Source organism: Fistularia commersonii, chromosome 7, assembly GCF_037954325.1.
Source record: "Fistularia commersonii isolate RoL2024-O1a breed Wild chromosome 7, RoL_Fcom_v1.0, whole genome shotgun sequence".
Lineage (NCBI taxonomy): Eukaryota > Metazoa > Chordata > Actinopteri > Syngnathiformes > Fistulariidae > Fistularia > Fistularia commersonii.
The window spans coordinates 10,491,884-10,518,757 of NC_141290.1; the positions used below are offsets into that span (position 1 = coordinate 10,491,884).

At 42.9% G+C, this 26,874-nt stretch overlaps 1 protein-coding gene across 6 annotated transcripts in view; it reads left to right on the top strand.

The window, feature by feature from the left end:
- The first annotated feature begins 5,459 nt into the window (after window positions 1-5,459).
- The window catches only part of tox2 (TOX high mobility group box family member 2), a 125,985-nt gene continuing 104,570 nt past the window's right edge, over window positions 5,460-26,874 (top strand). For all 6 annotated transcript variants that reach the window (XM_086149769.1, XM_086149774.1, XM_086149771.1 and 3 more), the window contains exon 1: window positions 5,460-5,737. In XM_086149769.1, coding sequence (XP_086005895.1) covers window positions 5,645-5,737 — 93 coding nt within the window. In that variant the 5' untranslated portion in view covers window positions 5,460-5,644. The remainder of the gene's footprint in view (window positions 5,738-26,874) is intronic.

Here is a 26,874-nt window from a genome sequence, read left to right on the forward strand (position 1 = left end):
TTGATCGGAGGGCAAAAAAAATACAAGAATTCCCCCACTAAGTCAAAGTCAGCTTTATTATTAATGTCTCCACATGCCAAACATACAGGACTGTCTCAGAAAATTAGAATATTGTGATAAAGTTCTTTATCTTCTCTATTGCAATTACAAAAACAAGAATGTCATACATTCTGGATTCATTACAAATCAACTGAAATATTGCAAGCCTTTTATTATTTTAATATTGCTGATTATGGCTTACGTCTTAAGAAAACTCAAAAATCCTATCTCAAAATATTAGAAAATCATGAAAAAGTAATTTTTGTTTTTTTTTTAAAAATTGCATTACAGAAGATAAAGAACTTTATCACAATATTCTAATTTTCTGAGGCAGTCCTGTACTGAGATTTTACTGAAAAAACATATTGCAGCAGAGGTTTTTTGTAAGTTACGTTGGCACAAATCACATGAATTCATATGTCACATAGAGACGTAAAACAGTCACTCACTCACAGTCAAACTCAAACACAGCTTTATTTTCAGTTTCACTGAATGTACTGGACGTAAAGAGGAATCGAGAAGACGTTTCTCACAGTCCCATGGTGACATGAAATTAACAGAATAATAATAGAGAGAACACTAAGAGTAAAGTGCACAATAAACATCAAACTTGGTGTATTAAGCGCACGCGGATACAATCTACGGGAGTTGAGTTGAAAGGATGATTGAGATTTAATAGGTAAGAACCTGAAATGTAAAAAGTATATTTATAAATTTGAATTTGAATATAAAGAGTAGCAGCAGAGTTGTCTATATGATCAGTAATTTGAATAATTAGACCATACGTTGGCAACCTTGACCACTCGAAGAGCCATTTGGACCCGTTTCCTCACTGTAAAGAAAATACTGGGAGCCGCACAACCCTTTTGAAATTCAAAATGAATTAAAACTGAACTTAAGGCCGAACTTAAATTATCCACCGGCAACAAACCAAAAATGCCATCATCTCTGTATGTGCTGTCATCCTTTTACTGGCGCATGCTGTCACTTATTAAGAGTGACACAAATATTTTAACACGTTTTATTTAGATGTTAAAAGATCACCATAATCCTCAAATTTAAAATCACATTTTAACCCTCATATTATGTTAAGGGTCAATTTGACCCATTTCACCCATTGACCCAATGGGTCAAATTGACCCACTAATGAACTGAAATAAAATACATTTTGTTAAATACTCGTTAATTATTTTCAAAAGCCACATGGAGCCGCGGGTCACCCTCTGCATGTTTTTGGACAGTGGGAGGAAACCGGATAACGCTGAGGAAACCTAACAGACATGGTGAGAACATGGAGACTCCAGACCTTCTCACTGTGAGACGGAGGCGCCAACCACTGCACCCCGATATGATAATATCGATTATATTTCCGACCGACCTGCCGCTACTTTGCTTCGTTGTGCTCCGGTCATCGTATGGAGCTAAGTCGTTTCCAGCCCCTCGGAGATGGGAGGGTCCTGATAGGGTATCCTGGAATCTCTGCTCTTTGCGGATGGCGCGGTCTGACCCGCCTTGTTACACCCCGACCTCCTGCAGTGATGCTTGGGTTGTAATCCCACAAGTTGAGAAGTGACAGGAATAATTCAGCAACTCTGACTCTGAGGCAGGGGTTCTTCGCCCGAGATGGTTTCCGACGGCTCCCTCAGGATTGGAAGTGTACTGCCGCCTCCGGCGAAGGCGTTGGAGTATCTCCGTGTTGTTCATAATTAAGAGGATGCTTTGCCGGAGCATTGAGAGGAAGGGGAACGCTGCAGCTGCACGGCGGAAAGATGCAATCCAGGCCGTTGACTGGGTCGCCTCCTGGGAACCTCTCGTTGGAAGCCTTCCAGGAGGTTCCATGGATGGATCCTGTAACTCATCTGGCCTGGACACACCTTGGAGACTTGTGGGATGACTTGGTAAGGAGTGAGACGTCTGGGCTACATTACCATGTAAAGGAGCAAGACAATGGATTGCTGGATGGATGGATTATATAACAACCGACCACAAATGTCCAAATGAATGGACGGATCCTTCAATGCTTTATCTTCTGTGAATTAACACTCATCGTACGTTTTTTTAAAGAAATCGAATTTTAAAAATGAAACCGTTTCTGGTTCTGAAGTTTTTTTTCCCCAAAGGCGTCACGGTGTTGCATTGGCTAGCGCTTCCGCCCGACAGCAAGAAGGTCCCTGGTCGGATTCCGACAGGGAAATCTTTCTCTGTGGAGTGTGAATCACTTGTTGTAATTAACCCGTCGAAGTGGAATTTGGGTATTTTATTTTGAATTCCCTCTGAGACCCTTCTGGGGTCTCATCGTTGGCTATTTCTCCTTTTTCAAATAAGCTCTCCATTGACATTTTTAGTGAGGGTCAGCTTGCAGACTTGCTTGCTCTTTGACTGAGTCAAGTGCAGGAGTCAGGCAAGGGTGATAGCACCAATTTTTCTAAATAAAAGACCTGGGAGACTAATAAAAATAGAATACATTTAATTTTGAACAACTTTATTCCTCTACCAGAATGGTCTGTTGGTTGGGGGTCTTGTAGTCTTGATAATGAATGAATGAACTTCTTTGTCTGTGGAGCTCCTCAGTCATCCGGATGTCAAATTCTTCTTGTCAAGGCAACTGGACTTGGATTTCTTCATATGAAGACATTTCACCCTTCATCCTAGAGGCTTCTTCAGTTTGAAACTGAATAAACGTATCTCTTTCGATGTCGTTCCCTCTTTTTCACGTTCCCGCCGACGCCTGAATCTTTTATTTTTTGGCATTCGACAAACTTCTCTATCTGATCCACGGTGGCACCCCCCCCAAAAAATCCCAAAACCCAGTGTTGGAGACATCGGGTACAACCTCACCGACTTGGACTCGGGGAAGCCCGAGCTGGCGGCCGACGGGGGACCCGCCGCGGCGAGCCAAAAGCGTGACCGGTATTAAACAGACGCCCCTTAACCCCCGAGGTGGGAGCCCCGCTGCCCCCAATGGTGCGCACAGTGACGCTGAGGGTGGCCGACGTGTCACCCGCCGGGAGGACGACGACAGCTCGGTTAGCAGAAACAGGAATTCCCGTGGTTTCACAAACACAGGACACATTACCGTGTTGCTCACGCGGGATAAAAAAAAATCCCCAAAGCAGTTTCTTCCTGCATGTTGGAGTAGAGGAACAGGAATCCCTCAACCCCCTCGTTTTTGTTTTTTTTTTTTTCCTGAGCAGTAAAATCCTCACCCGGCCCCTTGAGGAGTTCTACTTTCCTCCTCGGCTCGTGTCTGAAGCTCTGGTTGGTTGTACATTGTTCTCCGCCCGCTTCCTGTTGTGTCGAAGTGTTGCTGCGAGTGTGTTTTATCGAAGCCTAGAGATCGGTCGGCGGCGGGAGCGCAAACAAACTGGGTCTCTGGATCTCAAGTCCAGGTGAGCTGGTCTCGCTGATCTTTGAAAGACGTGAACTAAAAACGGTCGGACAACTCGGAAAAACATGACGAAAGCACAATGATGGTGATAAGATAAGCCCACAATGGGGAAATTCATTAAAAATATGTTATATACATGACATTTAGACGGCAATAGGATACAATACGCCTTTAATTGTCCCGCAATCGAGAGATTTCAATTCACAGTTGTAGATGTTATAAGTTAAATTAAATTATTTCTTTTTTTGCAGATTTTTTTTACCTTGCATATCATTTGAGTGCAGAATTCATTAGAATAGAATACGCCTTTAATTGTCCCACAATCGAGAGATCACAGTTGTAGATGTTATAAGTTGAATTAAATTAAATTATTTATTTTTTGCAGATTTTTTTTTTATATTGATATACTTTACCTTGCATATCATTTGAGTGCATAATTCATTAGTTAATTAAATCGACCTTATACAATAAAATCAATGTATCAGGATGACAGAGAGAAATCACCCCCCTCCCGACACACACACTTTTATTTTATTTTCCCTCCAACACTCAGCTATTTTTTCCCCTTCCTTCTATAATGTTCCGGAAGCTCTTATTATTGCAGAGGGAGCACTGAAACAATGTTATTTCATTGCACCATGGGAAATGTAGGTCCCACATCCACTTCCTGTACCGATTATCAGAGCCGACGTCTGGCCACCGTTCCGTTTTGTCACATTTGCTGTTATTATTCTTTACATTTCAGGTCGACAACGTTGTACCTAGAAACGTTTGCAAACGTAAATCCTGCTTATGAGGTTTTGAGTTTCAGGTGCTGGATTTAAATGTAACCGTTATTCGTGTCGAAATAGATTCAAATTTTTTTAATGAATTTAAAAAAGAATTGTGATTCACTTTATACATTATATATACACACTTGTATATAGGAAAAATAACTTTTTACCTTAAATACATTTTTTTATTTCTTTTTAACATTTTTTTATCAATACAAATCTCTTTCGGTTTTATTTTAATATTCTTTTAAAACTGAAAATGAGTGGTACTCTTTAAAGAGATGACCCGAGCGCCCACAACAACCATATTAAAACCAATATTCTCCTGAATAAGGAGGCCTAACAACATAACCAAAGAGGTGAGAAACAAACTGGAGAATAAAGAATTGTTTTGAGGGTATTTTATGGCTGACTTAAGATACGGGTCAAGACCAACCCGTTGACGTCATAGATAGTAAAGCAAAGCGAACACAAGAGGAAGGTTCAGGGTTGATGGGTGCATTTTTTATGAGCTCTCCAATAAGAAGGCAGTACTTTGGATCAGGGCCGGCGTGATTCATACCTGCATGTAAACTGCACGTAAACGTACTTTAATATAAATGCACTGCAGATTTTTGGACGTTAATCGGCACTTTGGTACCAGAAGTTACTCTGCAACTGGCATACTGAGATGAGATGTACTTCAATGATCCCATGATTTGGAAATTTTTGAGCAGCAGCACCAAGACATACAAGGACAAAACAGGGACAAGCTAAAAAGTAGAAGTAAAAAATACATGGAATAAATAAACTCTGAAGTGTAAAAGTATTAAGTAAAATATAAAAAAAAAATGATGGTGACACGCAGGCTCATTAAAATTGGAATTTTTTGAAACTTAAATTGGTGAAATTATGTGCAGGTTGATGGCAGGTGGGAGTTGTTTTTGTTGTTGTTGTGGGATGCACAAAAAAAAGCAAAACAAACAAAAAAAAAAAAACATGGACACCTGCGTGCACAGCGGCCGCCAGTAGAGGTCGCTGTGCGGCAGTGGCCGAGGACCCGGACGCACAACCCGAATTACATCCATCTATTGCGAGTGAACTTTGCAGTTTATGTTTTTCATTCTGTATTTTTTTTTTTTATTCAATAATTTAATTATCATTATTATTTTTAATTTACTTTCAAATACCTTTGCGTTGCTGATCCCGCGCGTCCGGACGCATCGAGGCGGAGGGGCGGTACCTGCTTCTCCTCTTCTTCCTCCGCGCTTCTACTTTTTTGCAGAGAGAGAGAGAGAAAGAGAGAGAGAGAGAGAGAGAGAGAGAGAGAGAGAGAGAGAGAGAGAGAGAGAGAGAGAGAAAGAGAGAGAGAGAAAGAGAGAGAGAGAAAGAGAGAGAGAGAGAGAGAGACGCGCAGGTTTTTTTGGAGCCACGCTTCCATGCCGTCAGTCTTGCGGACTCTGAGATGGACGTCAGATTTTACCCGGCTCCCCCTTCAAGCGTGGGTTCATGTACGTTACCGCCTGACTCCGGTTTGGACTATTACCACTCCAACAAGGTAAGCGCGACCCTCCTCGGCCGACGTGCACGCGTGTGTGTGCGCGGGTCGCGGGTCACTTCCACACTTCCATTCGGTTCCCCCTTCGGGGGCCCGCAAGCGGCGCGGCGCGTCCGGATCCGCGAACGGACCGCGGGCCGAAGTTTGTCCGGGGCGCTGCACCTGTTCCCGGCGTGTGCGTGTGCATGTGCGTGCACTGTGGTTGCAGTATCGATCGGCCACTTCTTTTTTCCTTTTCGGAGAGACGCGCCGCGGAGTTTGGAGCGCACCGGAGCGCAGAACATCTCCACCCTCTCCACCGCCACGGAGCTGCAACACATTCCCCCCCCCACTCGGGACTCACGCACGCTCCCCACGCACACCGTGCTTCAAATAAACAAACGTTTCCACGGGCGACTTTTTAACACGGAAGGAGCCGGGGTTGTACGTGACGACCTGGGATTGTGCAGCGCAGGACCCCCCCCCCCCCTCCAGGTCATCACCTCCAACCTCCTTTTTTTTCATTTTATTAATCAATTTGTATTTATTTCCTCCAGTAAGCGTGCAGCTGCCCCGTCCGGACCGAGGACGGGAATAACTTTTCAAACTGATCGATCGTTTCTAAAAGACCTTCATATGGTCGCTGTAAGATGTGGGAAAACGTTGGACTTTAATAGCATTTTTTTTAAATTATTTTTTTATCGTATTATTATTATTATTGTTATTATTATTTTTTTTGCATTTGAATGCTTCATTAGATTATTGTTATGGATCTGTGTAAAGTGCACAATCTCATACCTCCAAGTCTCTCTCCATTAGTTTCTTTGATTTGAACTGCAAAGTACTCCAAATATTATATATATATATATTTATATGATCAGATTAAAGTTTTTTTTTTTAATCACACAAAAACCTGCTTCGAGGGAAGGATTTAATTTTTTCTTTCTCTGAAGTAGAAGTTGTGCAAACGTTGTCGGGTGAGCGCTAGAAGAAGCCACGAACGCTCCCGCGGCCCGTTCGTGTGGCGTTCGCTTGCTGCTCGCCTTAGCATCTGGATGGGGGGGCCAGCGGGGGGGCCGCTAACCCGCTAACCACGACAAAACGAAACATTACAGCGCAGCGCAATATTTCAATTGTTAATCTCATTGTCGCACTGTCACCTATGTGAACGCATCGCCATCACTCGGCGGCTAGCTGTGCACAACAACAACAACAACAACAACAACAACAACAACAACAATAACAACAACCCCTCCTCTGTGTCACACACAGGGGTGGTTTGGAGCCTTGAACGCATCACAGTTCCGCACAAAACACAAACCTGTGTGGCGTGAATAAGCAGGGTGTACGCACACTTCTCACACAGGAGTGCGTTCGCGTCTTTTGTGTGCTTGTGCGGCGAGAGTCCTCACTCCTGCGTACGGCGGTGTGAGCACAATGGTCTGGTCCGACTATCATGGTCCGATGAGCGTGGGAGGTGTTTCTTTTCGAGGGCGCAATCGTATCAAGTTGTCGTTGGTCAAAGTAACAGCTGTGACCGAGACGTAAGCACATGGCGACGCCTCCGCTTCACGTCACCGACGGGGAATGATATCATTTCACAAGCGTGATAAGCGTGCAGCCCCCCCCCCCCCATGACCCCTCCGGAGTAGAGGTGCACTCGTTCAACAGTGCACTTCCAACGTGGACGTTTAAAATCCATTTCTGATGTCGCTTTGCAGCTAAACGAAGCGTGCAAACGCAACTCAGCCGACCCAGGCGATGAGCTGTTCCCAGCCGGTATAAATATAGGCTGAAATATGTCCGTATACATATATATATATACATATATATATAATATGTATGCTGGGTGGCATAGTGGTTAGCGCTTCTGCTTCGCAGCGACAAGGTTCCCGGTTGGACTTTGAGGAGTCCTGTCATGTTCTCCCCATGTCTGCATGGGTTTCCTGCGGGTTCCGCAGTCCAAAACACATGCATGAGGTTCATTGGAGACCCTGAATGGTGCACGCATTCAAAGAGAGGGTGAATGGTTGTGTGTCTCTACATGATGTGTGAATGGTTGTTTGTTTATATATGACATGCTAATGAGAGGGTGAGTGGTTGTTTGTCGCCGTATGTGGCCTTGTGATTGACAGGCGGCCGGTCCGGGGTGAGCCCCGCCTCTCGCCAAATAACAGCTGTGATAGGCTCCACCATCTCTGACTGACTGTAGGATAAGCCGTATAGGGAATGAATGAATGAATGAACTCTTGTTGTTGCTGCCCCGGTGTCTTCCAGCTATAACCAGGAAGGTCGCGCGACGGCGGCGAGCTAAAGTCGAATGTATGCAGAATGTATGTACAAACGGGTGCAGAGCTGCAGCGCAATTACCCAAGAACGCCAAGTATGAGCGACCTCAAACTAGTCTGAGCTGATTGGCCGCATTCAGATGATTGACACGTGGCAGAAGTAGAATCCGTCACATAAATCTCCAGCTGCACCTGACACGTCTTAGTGCCGGGTAGTCGTTTTTCTTCAATGAGGCGTTCAGAAAGACAACAGGCTAACAAAGGGTTTAAATCCTGTGTACAGACAAATGCGGAGCCATCATCACAACGCAGATTAGTACGCTTTTTAAAACGTTTCTTTGCAAAAACGTGCTTTGCGTAAGCCGGGGCCTGACGCAACCCGACGGCACATGAGAAGAGCATCGATTTACATCGCCGTCTCAAACCTCGCGGCACCGCTGCTCTTTTTCCAACACCGCGAACACGCCGTCGTCCTGCACTTGCGCGATCGCGGTGAGTCACCCGAGATTTTCTCCCGGTGTTTTTTTTTTTTTTTTTTGAAGCTCCGCCGTATCTCCCCTCGCTGAGTGGGAGGCTTGTTTGTTCGCCGTACACTCGGCTGTGTGTACCAGCGCTGAAGGCCACTTCTTCGCAAATGCCTGTTTTAGCGGGAGACTATTTGTCAAATGCATTATGACTTGTGCATACCCCCGGGCAGAATCACTCCGGTGAAATGAAGTTGGATAGATTACTGTAGCTGCTCCACTTTCTCCTCATCCCTCTTCCCTCTAACAGCGCTTTGCCCGAGAGAGAGAGACTCTCTTGTAATTATACTGTAGTTATACTGTAGCTTTATAATCCAATGGTTTGCAGATGTTATTCTTTACATAGTTACCCACTGTCCGTTCCAAGTCCCCGTACATTATTTATACATGCTGAGAATGTTTTTTTTTGTAGTACTGCTGAGCAAATGTTTTATTGGTTCAACTCATACATGGCGCGTACTTTCTCTTATACGGATTCTCAATCGCCATGAAGCCCGTGTAGAGCCAGAGCCTTTTTTGTGAAGCGGCCATGGCTGGCGCACCGGAATCGATGTTTTCAATTTCCCCGACGAGATCCGCCGCTGATCTCGATGTTAGCGTGGCTACAATTGCGTTAGCCCTCAGTGCTACTTTCATGGAGCCGTTCCAACTAGGGCTGCAACAGCTTGTCAGCAAATGGTAGCCAGAAATAGTAGTCTACGAGTAATTTATTTGTCATCAGAGAAATCGTTGCGCGAATCCCGCTATGCGACTTTTTGCCATAGCCAACCAAAATTGAGACTTCTCAGTCTTTTCCCAAATCTCCGATGAACAAAATCTACCTTTGATTTAATGGAAAGAAAAGCTGTTTTTTTTTTTTATGACCTTTTGTAATATTGTGTTGAATATTTGTCTGTCAAAGGTGGTTGTGAAAACATTTTTATAGCTGCAATGATTATCAATAAGAGGCATTGTTTTTTTTATACAGTTCGTAATCCGACTGTGATTAGTTGTTACAGTAAGCTCCCGACTTCAAAGTAAATCTAACGCTTAAGTTTGTGTTTTGCGCCTCGTCTCAAAACGCCACCGTAATAGAAACAGTTATTCCAGCCGTCAGTACAAAAGGAGAAGTTAATTACACGGAGGCAGGCATTCTTGAGCCGACAGCATGGACTTGGGTTTTTTTTTTCATTGTGTCCATTCATAATATTTTGCTGACTGGCCAGTCCTAGGGGAAAAAAAAAAAACGTTAACCCCTTGCGTGGCACGGACGCACGCCTCAGGGAGAGGCAACGCTGTCCGTGTTTGCTCGTACGATGGCGTGAAAATACGTAAGGTCATGCGAAGCTTCATGTTCTTGTGTTAGACGTAAAGTTTTTTTTTTTGTTTGTTTTCAAGTTCCAATCACTTCCCGCCTTTGCTCGTAATCAAGTCCCACAACTCTGCGTGTCTCCTGACTCGTTCTCTCGTTTACCTTCCCAGTGGCAATGTGGAAAGGCCATGGAGGGAAGCTGCATGGCCCGAGGGCCGATTGTGTCTTTGAGTTGATGATAAGTAGCCGCGGTGTCGCTCTCTGGAAAAGCGGTGAGGGGCTTAGATAGAGTGCGGAGACTGCAGGGGGAGAAGTTCTGAGGTGAAATTCACGACTTTAGCTTGGTGTCAGCGTCAACTTTTTTTGTCGATTTCCCCCACGGAACACATTCTTGGATTTCACGGGGTGTCTTTGACATAAGCCAATGACTGTTCGGAGGAGTAAACGGGGAGAACGTGCAACCGGGATTTACAGCTGCAGATTTCAGTTTGACCCTACCCCACAGAAGAGCGAAGGTGACAATAGTCTGGAGCGGAGCATGGCCGCTGCGCTCCTGTCACCCTGCTACGTAGTTATTATCCTGACCAGACATGGCTCAGAGCTTCTAGAAGTGCAAAGAGGGTCATAAGTCATGTGTGCTTGAAAATAGATAGTGTAGTTTATTCTGCCCGGTTAGCTACTTAATCACCTGTTTCCGCAGAAACGGGCTGTTTACGCGGGTGATTGATCGGATCGACTCCTGAGGATTTCGACCATGGCACGGCATTTAGGAAGAAAAAACAACTCCTGGAACAAAACAACAAAACTCTTCCCGCCATTACTTTTGGGATCTGCCCGCCGTTGCTAAGCGCGACCGGTGAAATCTCCAGTTTCCGATGTCGATAGCGAATCGGAGGCCGGCTCCCCAATCGCGTGGCGCTCATTTAATCAAATAAATCCAAATGACCCCCTACTTTGGAAACCCTGATAGCGCAATTGCAACTTGACACTTGCGCCCTTCTGCCCCATACTTGTATGCTTGTGTAACAGGCCAGTGTGGAAGGCATTTCGAAGCTATCTCCACCTCTGGAGGCCACTGGTTTCTCAGTAGCAATGGCCTTGACTGCTCCCTCCCTCCCCCTTGCCTGTCTGTCTGCCTGTCTACCTCCCTCCCTCCCTCCCTCCCTCCCTCCCCCACTCTTGCTCTCTCTCTCTCTTTCTCTCTGCAGCCCAGTTTCCTTGTGCTGTTTTATATTCAGCACTTGATTGGTTGGGGGATGGGCCGTTGAATAGAATTCGAGAGGTTAGCTGGTTAGTGCAAGGAGGGGGGAGAAATAGATTTGTGGTGTGTGTAAAGGGAGAGAAAGAGAGAGAGGGGGCTGTAGATGGAGGGGAAATGGAGAGAGATTTTTAAGGGTACTTTATTTCTCAGTTCACCATTGAGTCTGTAATGTCATTCAGCGATGTGGAAACCGAAATGAGCCCCTGCCGCCAGATGTGTTCCAGTCCAGATAGCGACTTGAAAGACAGACGTTTATTGTTTTAGTGCATTTGGTGTGGTTCAGACCTAAACTCCATGAAATACTGATTGATGGATTTCACTGAGGAATGTGCACACAGACACACACACACACACACAAACACACACATGCACATTTGTGTTGTGTGTGTGTGTGTGTTTGTGTGTGTGTGTGTGTGAGTGAGAGATGAATCTGCTTCACATGATTTATTCCACCATCTCTATATTTCGCTGTACACTGTGCCTGCTGATGCAGAGGTAAAATCCGACTGTGCCACAGCAGTATTTCTAAAGCGGAGTTATTTTCTTTCGTCAGCGAAGCGCTCGATAAAACCAGCCCTCCTATTCTTCTCCTCCGGCGTGCACAGAACGTGGTCCGGTTGTTTTTTATGGTATGCAAGCACACAGACGAATTTTATGCAAGACTGCCATTAATAATTTAGTCCTCTATATTCACTCATTCATTCACATATTCATTTATTATCGATTTGGCTTATTCTGCGGTCAGGGTCCCTTGTCCCAGCTATTATTGGGTGAGAGGAGAGGTTCAGCCTGGACCGGGTCAAATAAGCACATCTAGTGAAAAACATTCACACTATCATTCACCCTCTCATTCACACGCCATATATAGAAGCATAAAACAATTCGCTCTTTCTGTCCCTCATCCTACACAAGCATACAAGTGTTGATCCTCTCAGTGATGCGTCATGTTGACATACAACTGTTCACTTTTTCATTCACACGTAATACAGAGGCGTACACCCTCTCAAGTCATCTAGACAACTTGTGCACACGTTTCACGGAGACATACAACCATCCATGTTGAACTTTTCTTTCCGTGGCATCTGGACTAGAATTTCCTGAAGACGTTTCACCCCTCATCTGAGAGGCTTCTTCAGTTCTTATGACCTGTGAGGAATTTCCGAATAGAACCGGCTACAGGTTGTATGTCACTATACGGCATGTGAATGAAAGAGTGAATGGTTTTATGTCTCCATGTGATGTTTGAATGACAGGGTGATTGTTGTAAGACTCACTGAATACTTGTTATATGGCAGTTATATTTGGAATGACTTGTCACGACAAGAAGATTTTCGATATGAATTCACCATGACCTGGATGACTGAGTACCTCCACAGACATGCAACCATTCACTCTCTCATTCAGGCCAAGTAGACATACAATTAATTGTTTCATTCACTTGTCATATAGAGATACAGGAAACCTATGCCGACACTGAGGGAACATGGAGACTCCACATCGAATTAAACCGGGGACCTTCTTGCGGTGAGGCGGGAGCGGTTACAGGAATATGCAATTACAATAAGCCAACATTAAAACACAAACTACTGTGCCCTTCTGTTGCCTTGCAGTTTCTCAGGTTCTCCACTAACATTTAGTGTCATCCACGCGCATGCAGATCAGGACTTCTCCACCGACACATCCTCACTAGCAAGCGTCAACCATCTGGCCAAATGGAAAGGTTCCCTTTCCGCCGTGTACCGATGTGTTAGATACCCCTTTTTCTTAATTTTTTTCGACAAACCCGGAGCTTCACTTTTAAACTCACCGGGAGAATCGTCTACTTTCAGGTGGAGCGTCAGCGAAGGAAGGCGATTTCTCGTTTTCAACTGAAATTTGTGGGAAATACAAACTTTGCTTTTATTCAGGTTAGGTTTAGAAAGTGATACAGATGTTGACATACTCACTCCAGATGACGCTCCAGGTTTGTTGTAAAATGACAAAAAGGGGGTGAACTCCCATATTTCATCAGACGGAGTGAGGATGGGTTTTCTCGACCTTCATGTTTTTATTATTTGGTTGTTTTTTCATTGGGGGCCTTGGCATGCCAACCTGGCAAACTCAAAGGATCTCAAAACGTAAATACAATGGTCTGTTGAGAAAAAAGTCGTAAAAAGGCGGATGTTTCCCATATCTCACCCTCTTATCCTCCAGATGATTCCCTCTTACCGGTTTTTATCTACCGGGGAGAGGCAAAGGACTGCCTCGCCTGTTTTTCGGGGACTGTCACATTTTCCCCAGGAAGGCTCGCCGCTGAACTGGTGTGAGCGCCATTTGCGCCGTGAGCAGGAAATGAAACACTAAGGAGTGGAAGGGCGAGTTTAGGGTGGGTCCAGGCCGCCGTCCCTCGGACAGACGTTGGGTTTTAAAGGACGTATCTGTTCCGGATGTGGCCGGGTTAACGTCTGAAATGCATCTGGGTTAAGGAATAACCAACAGCACTTAAATGCCCCTCACACTGGGGCGGGTTTTTAATCCACTGAAATATAATTAGAGTTGTCAAAAGCTGATATTGTGTCATAAGACTGAAAATACAGCTGCAGTAACGCAGTAAAACAGTCTGTTTTTGTTTATTTACAGTTAATTTAGCATAATCTACAATGATAATTTCCTCATGTTTTTATAAACACTCATTCAATCAGAAAGATAGAAAGCCTTTTATTTGTTGTGTAGTAAACACTTGTTTGTTTCTAAATGCTGTGCGAATGAGGGAGTGAATGGCTGCATGTCTTTACATGATATGTGAACGAAAGAGTGAATTGTTGTATGTCCATATTTTGCGTGAACGAGAGAGTGAACAGTTGCATGTATTCATATGACATGTTTACGAGTGAATGGTTGGATGAGGGTAAGCGGTATAGAGAATGCATGAATGAAAAGACAGTCGGTGGAAGGGAATTTAAAAAAACTCCAGGTACACCACCTATATTCTTTCAGCATATAATGTGATTAATGCATTCATGGAATTTCAGTATACATTTCAGACTATATACTGAAAATGCCAAAAAATCATATATACTTAATATTGAGACACTTTAATATTGATTTAAAAACCATGTTAAAAAAAAAAAATCCTCATCACACCAAATGACTGGAAACCAACTGGTTTAAAAACAACTGCTTTCCAGTTGTTTTTAAACCAGTTGTTTTTTTTTAAACCAATTATATATATATGATATATATATATTATATATATATCTTTAAAAACAACTGGTTTCCAGTCATTTGGTGTGATTTGAGGATTTTTTTTTTTTAAATATAGTTTTTAAATCAATTTGTCGCTCACAGGTATGGCGACACAATACCGTGATCCAGGTCCAAAGAAAAAAAATAGGTCTGGGAGGCGGCACTCCTGCTTCGGGTGTTTCCTCAAAAAAATGTTGGCGCTCATTGCGTGATCCAACAGATTCCATAGGATACATGTATAAAAACACTGATAAACACGGTGTGTAAGGCGTCAAAGAATGCAGCTGTCGGGTGTATTAAGAGCGGTTTGCAAGCCCGGGCAAACACCAACAGTTGTCTTAGCGTCCTGAGGCATGTCCTGTGCAAACAAAACTGAGGTGGCTGGTTCAGGTCCACATTCAGAGACCACAGACCCACTGAGTACACAAACTCAGACATGCACTCTTTCTTTCTCTTCTCTCCTTTAATAGGTAGACACACACTCGTACATGCAGATGCAAGCGGGTCTGGGCTTGCACAGCACAAATAAACGCATATGTGTGAAAACGCACTGTGGAAATGATCTTTGCGGTGGATGTGTATGCACGGGATCAACATGGTACCCCAGTACCCTATAGGCAAAGCCCCACTTTACAATACTTTTTATAGCTATTGGTAGTTTTTAACTCTGGTCTCTAGCTGGGCTTTTACACGACCAACATAAAACTCGCAAGAGTTTAAATAATCAACATTTCGATAGTACACCATGAAACTAAAATACAAATACATAGTCATTACAATAGACGACAAACATACCCAAGTGACTTTGCGCACAACCAAAAGGCCCACAATTTGTGTTAATTCTGTTTGAAATGCATATCAAATTCATGTGGCGTTATCTGTGATATCCGCATTATTTTTTTTCCAGTTTTGTAATCTATTTTTGACCGCATGATCTTGCCGGTCAGTTGATTTAGGTGTTTCCACAAGGATAAGTAGTCACTCTCAGAGTTTTCCCATCAGTTTTGTTTACTGTAATATGGGACTTTGGTTTTATCTGGTTCCAGGACAATTTTATTTCTTGGACTTTTATAGATTATTCAGTCATTCATTTTTAATCTTATTCACCCTTTCATTCCCAGGTCATGTAGAGACAAGCAACCATTTCTAGGTGAAAGTTTGTTTTTCCCTTTTTTATTCATTGGTAAATATAACGTCAATTAAAGTATTTCTAGTGATTCCTGCGGGTCCTTCAGTCATTTGTTGAAAATTATATCTTGAAATAATCATCTTCAATTTTTCTAATACCATGAAAGGTTTTATTCTGCTCCAATGTACGTCAGCTTTGTTTTCGTCCTTTAGTTAACAAGCTTTGGACGAGTTGCCATATTTTATTTTATTTTTTTTAAATCATCGTCTTTTGTATGAGATTGAATATGTTTGAGTACCGGGCCCTTGAGGATGTGGATCGAAAATACTGATATAGATATCCTCGCCGCTGCCTGACATATTTTTATTGGATAATGAAGTTGTTGAAAATTATCAACAGTGAAAATTGGTCACCGCAGTCTTTATTCCTACTCACTTGCAGCACAAATGTTTTTTCAGTAAAAGCCAAGGAAGCCAAGAAAATAAAAAAAAAGTAAACGTCATACATGCGGCATGATCGTTGTAGCAGAGGCATAATGATTTCCTGACATTGAAAGCTCAGGGCTGCGTTTTCAGAACATGAGTAGCCACCTGGTGCCGGTTAAGGTGTATTAAGGATTTTTTTCTGCCAGCAGACTGTGCTTGAGTTAAAGGGGGATGGAAGTTAACTGGCTAGACTTTAGGCTAATTTACCAGTGGAGCTTTCTGTTCATCCACTGCGTTTATTTCCTGCGTAATTCAGTACATTTTCGGGGAACTCAAGGACCGTGGCCAAAAATACCACTTGAAGTCGTTGGGGGGCATTGTTGCGCGGCATGCTCAAGTGCGACCAGTGAAAGACAAAGCAAACAAGAATTCGCTGTTGTCTACTTTGCTACTACCTCTTTCTAGAACATACGTTATCACCAGCTCCACTGCTGTCACCATGTTTTTTTTGTCTGAAACAGACCTCTGAACCCTGCACTGCCCTTGAGTGGATGTATTGCTAACCGCCTTGGCAATGTAGTATGTGGACAGTGACGCTTGACAACGTTAGAGTAGACTCACCTGTTGACATATGCAATGTGAGCCTTAGGCATACCATTAGCATTATAGTCTGCGTGTCAGCATCTACTCTTGGAATCCCTTAAATTGGGGAACTCCAGTTTGCGGGCCGCTCAGTGTGTTCCTGAGCCCCTCAGCGCATGGGAGGTATTTTGGCAGTGATGCTCGACAACATTTGAAAGGGATGTTCCTTTTTTACATATGTAATATGAGCGCAAAGTAGCCTTAAGTGTACCATTAGTGTTTTAGTCTGCACGTTAGCATCTAGCTTGGGAACCTCCTTAATCGGTGAGCTCCAGTTTGTGCCCATGGGCCCCTCAGTGTATTGCTCAGCCCCTCAGGGCAGTGGAAGTATGTTTCAGACAACCACGTCTGGAACAGACATACATATTTACGTACGTAACGTGAGCACAAAAGAGGCATTGCACCTGGAGTTGGTCTCCTTTCAGGAGCCATTTTTCCTGTGTGCCTCCGCCAGCCAAGAGTGTGCGACTCTCTTCCCTATCACCACAAACCCACAATCCCCCCGAGCCCTGTTTTGCCTCAGTTAGTAAACCACCTCAGGAACTTTCAGGGCTTTGTTCACATTATTTTCATTGTAGCTCTGGCTGACTTTCCAGGAATTCCATTTGTTGTGTGCTGATAATACTTTGGTACTCTGTCATTTTCACTGGCACGCCAAAATGGTAGCATCAACTGTGGACACATCATCTTAAATAAATGTACTTTCACTCTGCTCTTCAATTCCTCTGCTCTGCCCCCCCTCCCCCGTCCCCCACCTCAGGCTTTTACCGCCTCGTATTTAAACCCATTACTGTTATTTCGAAAATATTTCAAAGAACACTCAATTTTCTGTTTTGAATTTGCGGATAGAGCTGTCCTTTTGTGCCGCTCATGTTTAGTCCTTTATCGTGAATCCTCCGCTAGTTTGTACTATGTTACTATGACGTCTCGCACGATGGGCATTTTGCACTATATCTACACGGGCTTTCACATTGGCGCAAATGTTCTGACTTTGTCTTATCAAATCGACGAAACCAGAGTCCATTGAATTCGTACAGGTAATTTTCATCCTCCATAAAAATCCAGGACGCCCGGAGGACAGCTGGACACCAATCATACTTTTAGCCCGATGCAAACCGCTGCCACCAGCTGGCCGCCTCGGTCCCAAATCCGGCCGACGCTGCTCCTTCTTGGTGCTTCTGCTACTTCATCGCTGCTCCAAAACCTAAATCCCCAGACATCAGCTCTGCCACCGTACACACCCAGAGCCAGACCTCTAGCTAGCGTAAAAGGTTGGCAGCGAATCAGAAAAAAAGAAACAAAGACAAAACCAGACTCTGGAGCTCCACACCTGTAGCCTGTGACATCCAGCTTATGATATCCACCCTTCACCGGCTGGAAGCCAGCGGCCTTATCCACCTTTCAGGGTAATTCGGCAGATTTGATCTCTTGCCAACTCCTCGCAGTACCTGCTGGAGATCAAGTTGCCTCTCGGCTCCGGTGAACTCCTGCCGAATTAGAGGTCCTGGGTGGTCTCCTTCAGTTGCCAGCTCTTGTTGGAGCAGCTGGCATCCAGCGACAGCCGTACAACCACCCCTTCAGTGGCTGGTACATTGCAGAGCTACTTGTTGCTCCCAGTGCGTCTAGAAGCCAGGGCTACTTCCCTCTTCTACCTTCGTTGCTGGTCGCTGGTGACTCAGCTTTCTGACACCTGAAATTCATAGCCTTGTTGGTGTCCCAGCTGTCATTGGGCACAAGGTAGGGTTCACCCCAGATGATCAACTGGCCACATATGGAGACATAAAATTGGCCAATTTAGGATCTCCAATGCATGTTTTTGCCCCATGTAAGATTGATCGACTTAAAAAAACAAACATGGCAGCTTGAAATGTTGACGCGTCTGTCCCTACCATGGCCGCACATGATCTCGTCACCTTGGCAACATCAAGCCTGCAGGCCTGCCTCCTCTTCTGGACCTGTTGGGGGTCAGTTGCGCGTGCAACCAAGTTTACCGTTCAACCCCCTACCATCCAGTCTTTCCCTCTCAATGGTCCTAAATGGTCTCCTTGCTGTCGCTCACATGCAGCCCTCCTTTCCTGTGATATTATTCCCCTCAATTTTGGTTCCTTTTATGACATCCATCCCTGCCGTCCCTCTCTCTTGATTTGCACTGCACAATCTAGCGCTCTCTTACGTCTAGCGTGTCTGATTATATCAAAATTGCCAGTGTTCAGTCATTTCTTAGAAACCCCTGCTTGACCCTCCTCGAGTGGGTGGACGGCAGAGCAATCTCCAAATTACCTTTTTCATCTGAAACCTTCAAAGTAAATTGTTCCAGACCAACTCCTGCAGATTGCTGATGTAAGTAACATCAAACACGGGACCAAGACTGCACCATTAGGAGAAACATGGCTTCCCTGAGAGGAGATAAATTCCAATTTTACTACTTTTTACCGCAGTCTATGTAAAGCAAAGGACTATAATTTGGTTTTTGCATTTATGGTGCAGCTTTGAACTGGTTTCAAACTGGTCTGATCTTAACTTTAAAACAGAGACTGAGTTATAACATGCTTATTTCTGTCATTTAATGCACGTATTACACTCTGAGCCATATGGGATCCCACAGGGCTCGGACCTGGGGCTGAGCTTTTTTTTCATGAGAGATGAGATTAGATATACTTTATTGATCCCAGGATTGGGAAATAATATGGCAGCAGCAGCATAACGTACAAAGAACAGACAGTGAAAAGCTAAAAATAAAATAAAATAAAATAAAATAAAATAAATAAAATAAAATAAAATAAAATAAAATAAAATAAAATAAAATTTAATTAAATAAAATTAAATAAAATTAAATCTGAAAGTATAGAATGTATAAAAGTATTATATGTGCTGTCTCCAGAAATGCAGATATGCATACACCAGCTGTACCCCAGTGTCCCCTACCTTATCACTTGGTCATTTGCATGTCTGGCAGGACAATTTTGGGACTCCGATGAACCCACTGCATGTTTTTGGACTGTGGGAGGAGACTGCAGTGAACATACAAACTCCACAAAAAAAAAAAAAAATCCTTGAACCGGGGAATGATTTGTTGCTGCAGAGTGCTAACATTGATGTTAGTGCACCGCCCATAATGGATCAAATTTTTTAAATCACTGAATTAAATCAGACTTGAACATCAACCCCCAAATGACATTTCCTCAAACCTTACGTTGCCTCTCCACCTCAAGGTTCCTTATATCCCATTCAGTGCGCCAAACAATTGCATTTGTAGTTCCTATCCCTCAGGAAGTACCTACCGAAACTATTGACTATTTTTAAGCAGGTATTAAAATATCGCCTGGGGTAATTGGTTTATTTATTTATTTATCTTGTATAACTAAATCCTCAATTTCTACCAATTTTTTTTTTTTTTTTTTTTTTTTTACAGGTTCATGATGCAGGTCAGTTGCTCTTTGCACTACATTTAAATCCACTTTACCGCCTACCTTTTCGATCTTGAACTCCGCATGTCTGGGAAGCTCTTCGCGACTGTGTGTTCTACGGTTGCTACGTGATGTGTCCGCGCAGCTGAAACTCAGTGTCTTTGCTGTGCAAACACAGTGCCGCTAGCGCTAATGGTTTCACTTAATCTTTGACACAATAGCACTGGCATGCGGCCGGGATGTCGGGCAAACTCAGCGATGGCGGTGGTGGCGTGGAAACGGGAGACGCTTTTTTTTTTTTTTTAAGGAGGGCGGGCAACGCAAACAACACGACTCTTTTTGTACAGACAGTGAGATTACATTTCTGAACATCGCAGGCGGAATTTGTGAACTTCCCGAGGTAAACAGCGGCTTGGGATGAATCCAATGTCCCGGTACTTTGTGTAACTAAGGACCTTATTAAAGTTTGCTGAGGACACACACTTTATTTACAGTTTGCCTTTGCAGGAAAACTAGCAATTAGCTTTAAAGCTGCTAAGCTATACTAAAAGTTCTTTAGATACTTTTTCAGTGACTGGAAGATTAAGAGAAAATCATTTTACCATCTGTGTAGAGGTAGAAAGAGTTCTAAAAGCGAAGTTTACACACCTTGGTAAAATTGTCCTGTTATCGCTGTTGTGTCAGTTGCCGTGGCGATGATTCCATACCTGCGCGCCGCCAGCGTTCGCAAAGCTTTACATCTTGTGAGTCGCAGATGCGACTCGTATTTTTTCAGATCAAGAGCAGCGGATCTCTGCGCTCTCCTGGACGCCGCTCAGAGTTGACGCGAGCAAATCCAAAATCGGTGACCTTGTATGGTTTTTTCTTTTTTTTTTCTTAAACAGGGATTTTGCCGACTCCAGTCATTGGGTAATCATTAGCGTTTTTGGCAGGAGGTGCGCGCTACCTAATATTCTTTTAATTGACTTCAAACAATCCGTATCAAGACGTCGCTGATGAAGTTACAAATTGGCTCAAGCGGACGATTCCGAGAGCCAGCTCTCCTCGTCCGTTGCTTCGGGTTTTTTTTTTTTTTCTTATCGTACTTTTTCTTTTTTGCCGCTCTGCATAATGACGAGGGTGGGAAAGTGGAAGATTTCAATTATTTGTAGGGGAGTAAAGGAAAAGGGGGTTTGTTAAAGTTTGAGAAATACAACGCCGGCTGGTTGCTACGAAGAGATTGCGCCCATTTGGAATGTAATTAAATTGGCCTGGCGGCGTTCCAGGGACGAGAAGGGGGGAAAAAAAAATACATTCCTTTCTTCTCATCTCAAATGAAAATGTATAGTGTGTTTTGCTGAGGAAAAAAATACCTGGAGGGAAGAGCAGGATGTTGAATATTTGTAATACAGCTTGCATTGTACAGTTGAAATGAGTTTTGAGATGAGTTATCCGTCGCGGTTCCCCCTTTGACATTTGAGAGGTGTGCACGCTTCTGAACCGTGGATTTACTGTAATCTTTTTTTCTCTTTTTTCTATTATTGATGTGCTCTTGAGTTATAAACTGTAAATTGGCTCTCCTGCCGTTTTTTATTTGCCGCGGAATAATCGGAAACCGTGCCGCAGAAACAGTCAGTGCAATAATGTTTATATATAGTCCCGCGTAACCCCTTCCCTGCCGCCGGTTGTTGGCCTCGGTCTGCATACAAAACTGTGCAACATCGCTGGGTGTGATGGTGTTGCTGTCCCTCCGATGACTATTAGCATTTCCAGATGCTGCTTTCAAATTAATTCATTATCCATATTTCTAATCCTTCGCTGAGGGTTTGCGGAGGCGCAGGATTGGTTGATAGGCCGGACCCGACGGCAGTGTGTTCACAGGTCATGTAGGGATACAACCATTTATGCTCTCATTCACATGCTATAAACAGAAAATCAATTATTCATTCATTCACACATCATAAAGGGACATAAAACTGTTCACTCTCTCTCTCTCACACCTCATATAAAGACAAACAATCCTTCACTTGGTCAGTCACCCGACATGTAGAGACATTCGACCGTTCACCCTAAGATTAACACCTCTTATAAAGATAAATAATCCTTCACTCACCAATTGACACATTGTATTTACAGACATACAATTATTCACCTTCTCATTGACATGTTATATTGACATAAAGAAATTCATCCTCTCATTCACACATTATATGCAGACATATGACCATTCACTCACTCATTCCTTCACCGTAAAGAAACATACAAAATTCACTCTCTCATTCACACCTCATATTGAGACATACAACCATTAACACCTCATATAAAGATAAAAAACCCTGCACTCACTCATTCGCACGTCATATAGATATAAACAACCGTTCACCCTGTCATTCACACTTCATTCAGACATACAATAATTCACTCACTCATTAATATCCATCTAGAAACATGCAACCATTCACTTGCTCTTTCATACATCATATAGGCATGAAATCATTCACCCTCTCATTCACATGCTATATAGAAACAGAACCTTTCATACATCGTATGGACATACAATAATATACCCTCTCATTTAGACGTCACTAGAAGCATGCAAGCGTTCACTCGCTGTTCCACACTTCATAAAGAGATACAATAATTCATCCTTTCATTCACGCATCATATAGAGACATCACTCTCTCATTCACCCACCCGGGTCTCCAGTGAACCTCCTGCTTGTTTTTGGACTTTGGGCGGAAATCTGAGACTCTGGAACATGGAGAATTCACACAATAAGACAGGGAATCAAACCAGGGACCCTCTTTCTGTGAGGCAGAAGCGCAAATCGCCGCCATTCCGGCAATCATGTCCTTTTATTATTATAATTAGAGACAGAGACAGTTGTTTTAAAGATTGGTACAACAAATATATAAATACACGATGTTTAATACTGCGTTGAAATCTCAACCTGGTTTTATGCAATTGTCTGGTCGAAGATTAAAAAAGAAAAAAAAAAAACTAATAAGGACTCGAGCAAGAGTCTTGTGTTTTTTCAAAGGGGGGGGCGCGGTTAAAAACCCAAAATGACTAATGACTAACAGACAGAGACATGTAGTGAATCATTTCCTGCCTTTCAGCTGCCTTTGGGAAAAACAGAAATTAACATTTGAGGTGGCTGCGGCAACCGGTGAAATGCTTCTGAAATATTCAGGAGGAATAATAAAATAAAAGAAGATTTTTTTTTGAGGGGGGGGTGTCTCACAGTTTTTCCTTTCACGAGCTCATGTGGTTCTACTGTAAACAAATTTAAAATGCGCAAGGATTATATTATGAAGAGAGACAGATGGATGGAGAGAGCTGAAGGGAAAGAGAGAGGTGCTGGTGAATACATTTAAAACCATAAATAAATGCATTGTTGGGGAGCTCTGTGTTTGTTGTTGAGTATTTAAAAAAAAAAAAAAAAAACAATAAAAACTCTGATCTGCAAATGGATGGAGCTGCCGGGCCTGGCTGTTGGTACAAACTCGTCTTGGCACGGTGTCATAATAGCTTTTCCTTGTATGTGTCCTGTCAAATCAGCTTAGCCTCTTTGGTCGCTGTTTTTCAGCGCGATCACATGGTCAATACGGGAAAATACGTGTCCTGTGGGCCTCTGGAGAGACCGCGCGGAAAATATGGCTATGACCAAAACCTTGAGCGCCACTGACATTTTTAGAGGGTGTGCACTGGTGATTGACTAACTAGCAGGGGCCTAATGTTGGGGTGCTAATAGCAGTTTGAGCGTTCACGGGGGGGTCACAGAGTGCACGTTTGAGCTGTAGTCCGGGGACGGATAGAGTGCCGTGGCTAGGTTCTCCCCTAGGGAAAATGAGGAGATAATAGTAAATGGTCTGCCAGTACACCTGGAGAGCACTGACTCTGCACTGCACTCAACTGCACTGCCTTTATCAGTCACCTTTGATTAGTCCTGTGTTGATAAGATTTAATTTAATTTAAAATATATATATATTTTTTTTTCCATCTTAATTTTTTTTTTAAAGATTTATTCTATTTTATGTATATCTTTATTGATGTTATACTCTATAATAATAACCGTAATATACAGCTAATAACAACAAAATGACAACAGAAACAACAATAATTATTGTAATAGCAATAATAATGATAATATTGATGAGAAGAAGAACAATGTGTCAATATTATATTTGTTATTCTATTTATCATTATTATTATAAGATGTATATTATATTTATTATTATTGTTTTTACATTCTATGTTAGTGCTTGAAAAAATTGATTGTATTGGCTGACTCGAAGGCAGTGAAATTATATACATACAAACATGTACCGTATGTATATATTTGTCGAGCTCAGTTGATGAATTTTTTTTTGTATCATCATTACCATTGTTTGTTTTCCCTGAACATATTGGGTTCTGGCCTTGTGAATAATGCCTTCTTATTTTTCAGTGGGAAGAAGCCTTTTTTTCTTTATTTCCATGATAATCTTGCCATTTTGTAGCGAGCTTGACCAGTTTCAATTCTTCTCTAAGTATCCAGTGACTTCATGTGTTCTTTCTTTCTTTCGTCTTCTCTTACTTTAGAGTTATATTTCTGTCATACGGCCCGGTTTCGTGTTTTCGGGCCTTGCTGAGCCTTAGAAAACAAGTCTTTAGCAGAAAGTGAGGGGTGTCGTGTACGACAGCCAGTTGACGCATGAGCTAATCGGGGGATTAACCGCTAATAACTCAAAAGAGGTGAGAGAAGCAGTCAGCTAATTTGCATTAAAAAAGTCCCACTTTTACCTTCAGCCCAGATTTAGCTGTTTTCTCATTTCAGCCAGATGTCGCGGGTACGTGCGAAATGACTGCGACCCGTGGCGGCTCAGTGAGAGACCGCGGCTTTTTAGCACGCCTCAGCAACTTTCATCATATGTTTGGTGTCTTCTCAACTAGCTTGACCCAGAGGGTTTTGGCTGAAACGTGTACGTTGCTAAGCTAACCGGGCTACAAAGCAAATGTAGTGTCCTTGCTGCATGATTGCAGCCTTCTCCAGAGCACGATTGTTCACCAAGATAAATTAAAGGAGCTTTAGTAGTTAAAACTGCAAAAATGAAAACCTATAAAACCGATCATAAAACATAAAGGGCCGACGCGGTCAGCTCGCTAGCCAACCCTAATTGGTGCGTCATGAAACATCAGTTTTGAAACACTGTGGTTTTATTTAACTGCTTTATAAACATGAAGGCCAATAAAAAGGAATACATTTCAATTTTGTTACTTTTACTCAGGAGAGAGTTTTTTTTTTTTTTGAGGCCCTTGAACCCCAAGAATTCAAGCATTCAAGCAAGGCACTGCAAATATGCAAAGTACCCTGACTGACGCTCCAACGGTTTGCTTGCTAAGCTAACAGGGCTACAAAGCTCTGCAGCGTTCTTGCTGCATGCTTAGAGCTTTCTCCAGTGCTTATTGGGTGTATCAAAGAACAATTATTTGCTAAAAAAAAAAATGAAAGGGGCACAAGTGGTTAAAACTACAAAGTTAAAATCCCATAAAATTGCTCATAAAACAAAAATCTGGCAATGGCTGACACAGTCATTCTGCCGCCCAACCTTAATTGGTGCATCATGAACGAATAACTTTCAAAGAAAGCGGTTTTATGAAACTGTTTTTATTAAAATAAATGCCAATAAAAAGGATTACATGACAATTTTGTAATTTTTATTCAGTAGACAAAGAGGGCCTATTTCTGTGACACTCTTGAGACCCAAGAATGTAAGTGTCCGTCACAGCAAAGCAGAGCAACTGATGCCCTTTAAGCTTTGTTTTGTCACCTCACTCTTTTCAGCTACTCTCTTCAGATGTTCACATCTTCTCAGCCAGGTTGACCCTCAGGGTTTTGTGTGAAACACATGAGACTTGCTAAGCTAACCAGGCTACAAAGCATGCGTTGCAACATAGCAGCTTGGTCAGAGGCTTCTGCTGAGCTACAATTATTCACCAAAATAAATTGAAGGGGACTGAAGTGGTGAAAACTAGGAATAAACAGAGATGCCATAAAACTGCTCATAAAACAAAAATCCCGCAATGGCAGACAGTCATCCTGCTGGCCAGCCCCAATTGGTGCATTTTAAAACATCACTTTTCAAACAGTGTTGTTTTATTAAACAATTTTTAGCTAAATAAATGCCAATAATGGCATATTATACCATTATGTAACTTGTATTCTGGAGACAAAGGGGGCTTTTTTTTGTGATGCCCTCGACCCCCCAGAATTTAAACGCCCGCCACTGCAAAGCACCCGGACTGAGGCTTCATTAGCTTTGTTTTGGAGCTTCCCCCTTTTCGGCAACCATCATCAGACGTTCAGTGACTTTTCGGCCGTGTTGACCCCAATTGTTTTCAATAAACTCGCAGGAACATGTCGCTATCTAAGCTAACTGGGCTACAAAACTAGTGGAGTGTCATTACTGCATGGTCAGAGCTTTGTGCAGAGCTTCTTGATTATATCTCAGTGAAATTTTTCACTGAAATGAATCAAAGAGGGGGCAGATGGTTGAAACTACAAAGATAAAATCCCATAAAATTCCTTGTGAAGCAAAAATCATCAAGCATTCAATTCAAGCATCTGCCCCTGTAAAGCACCCCGATTGAGGATCCCTCAGCTTTGTTTTGTCGACATCACATCTAACCGGCATGCAAGGTCGGGTGTGTAACACGGCTGCATCCACTCGCCATGTTTACGCCACTTCAGTCTTTTTTTTTCTTTCATCCTCCATCCTTGATCCCCCCCGACTCTCCTCTTTTTATTCCATCCTCTCTCCCGGCCGAACCCCCCCATCAGCCTGTATTAGTTGCAAATGCAGTACTAAGTGGCTGTGACAACACTCTCAGATGCTCCAGCTGCCGCAGATTTATTGAGTTATTAAAGTAATGTACTATAATTAAAAATGCTAATTTCCCCCATATCGTATGCTGGCTTACATTTTTATTTTCCCTTTTTATTTT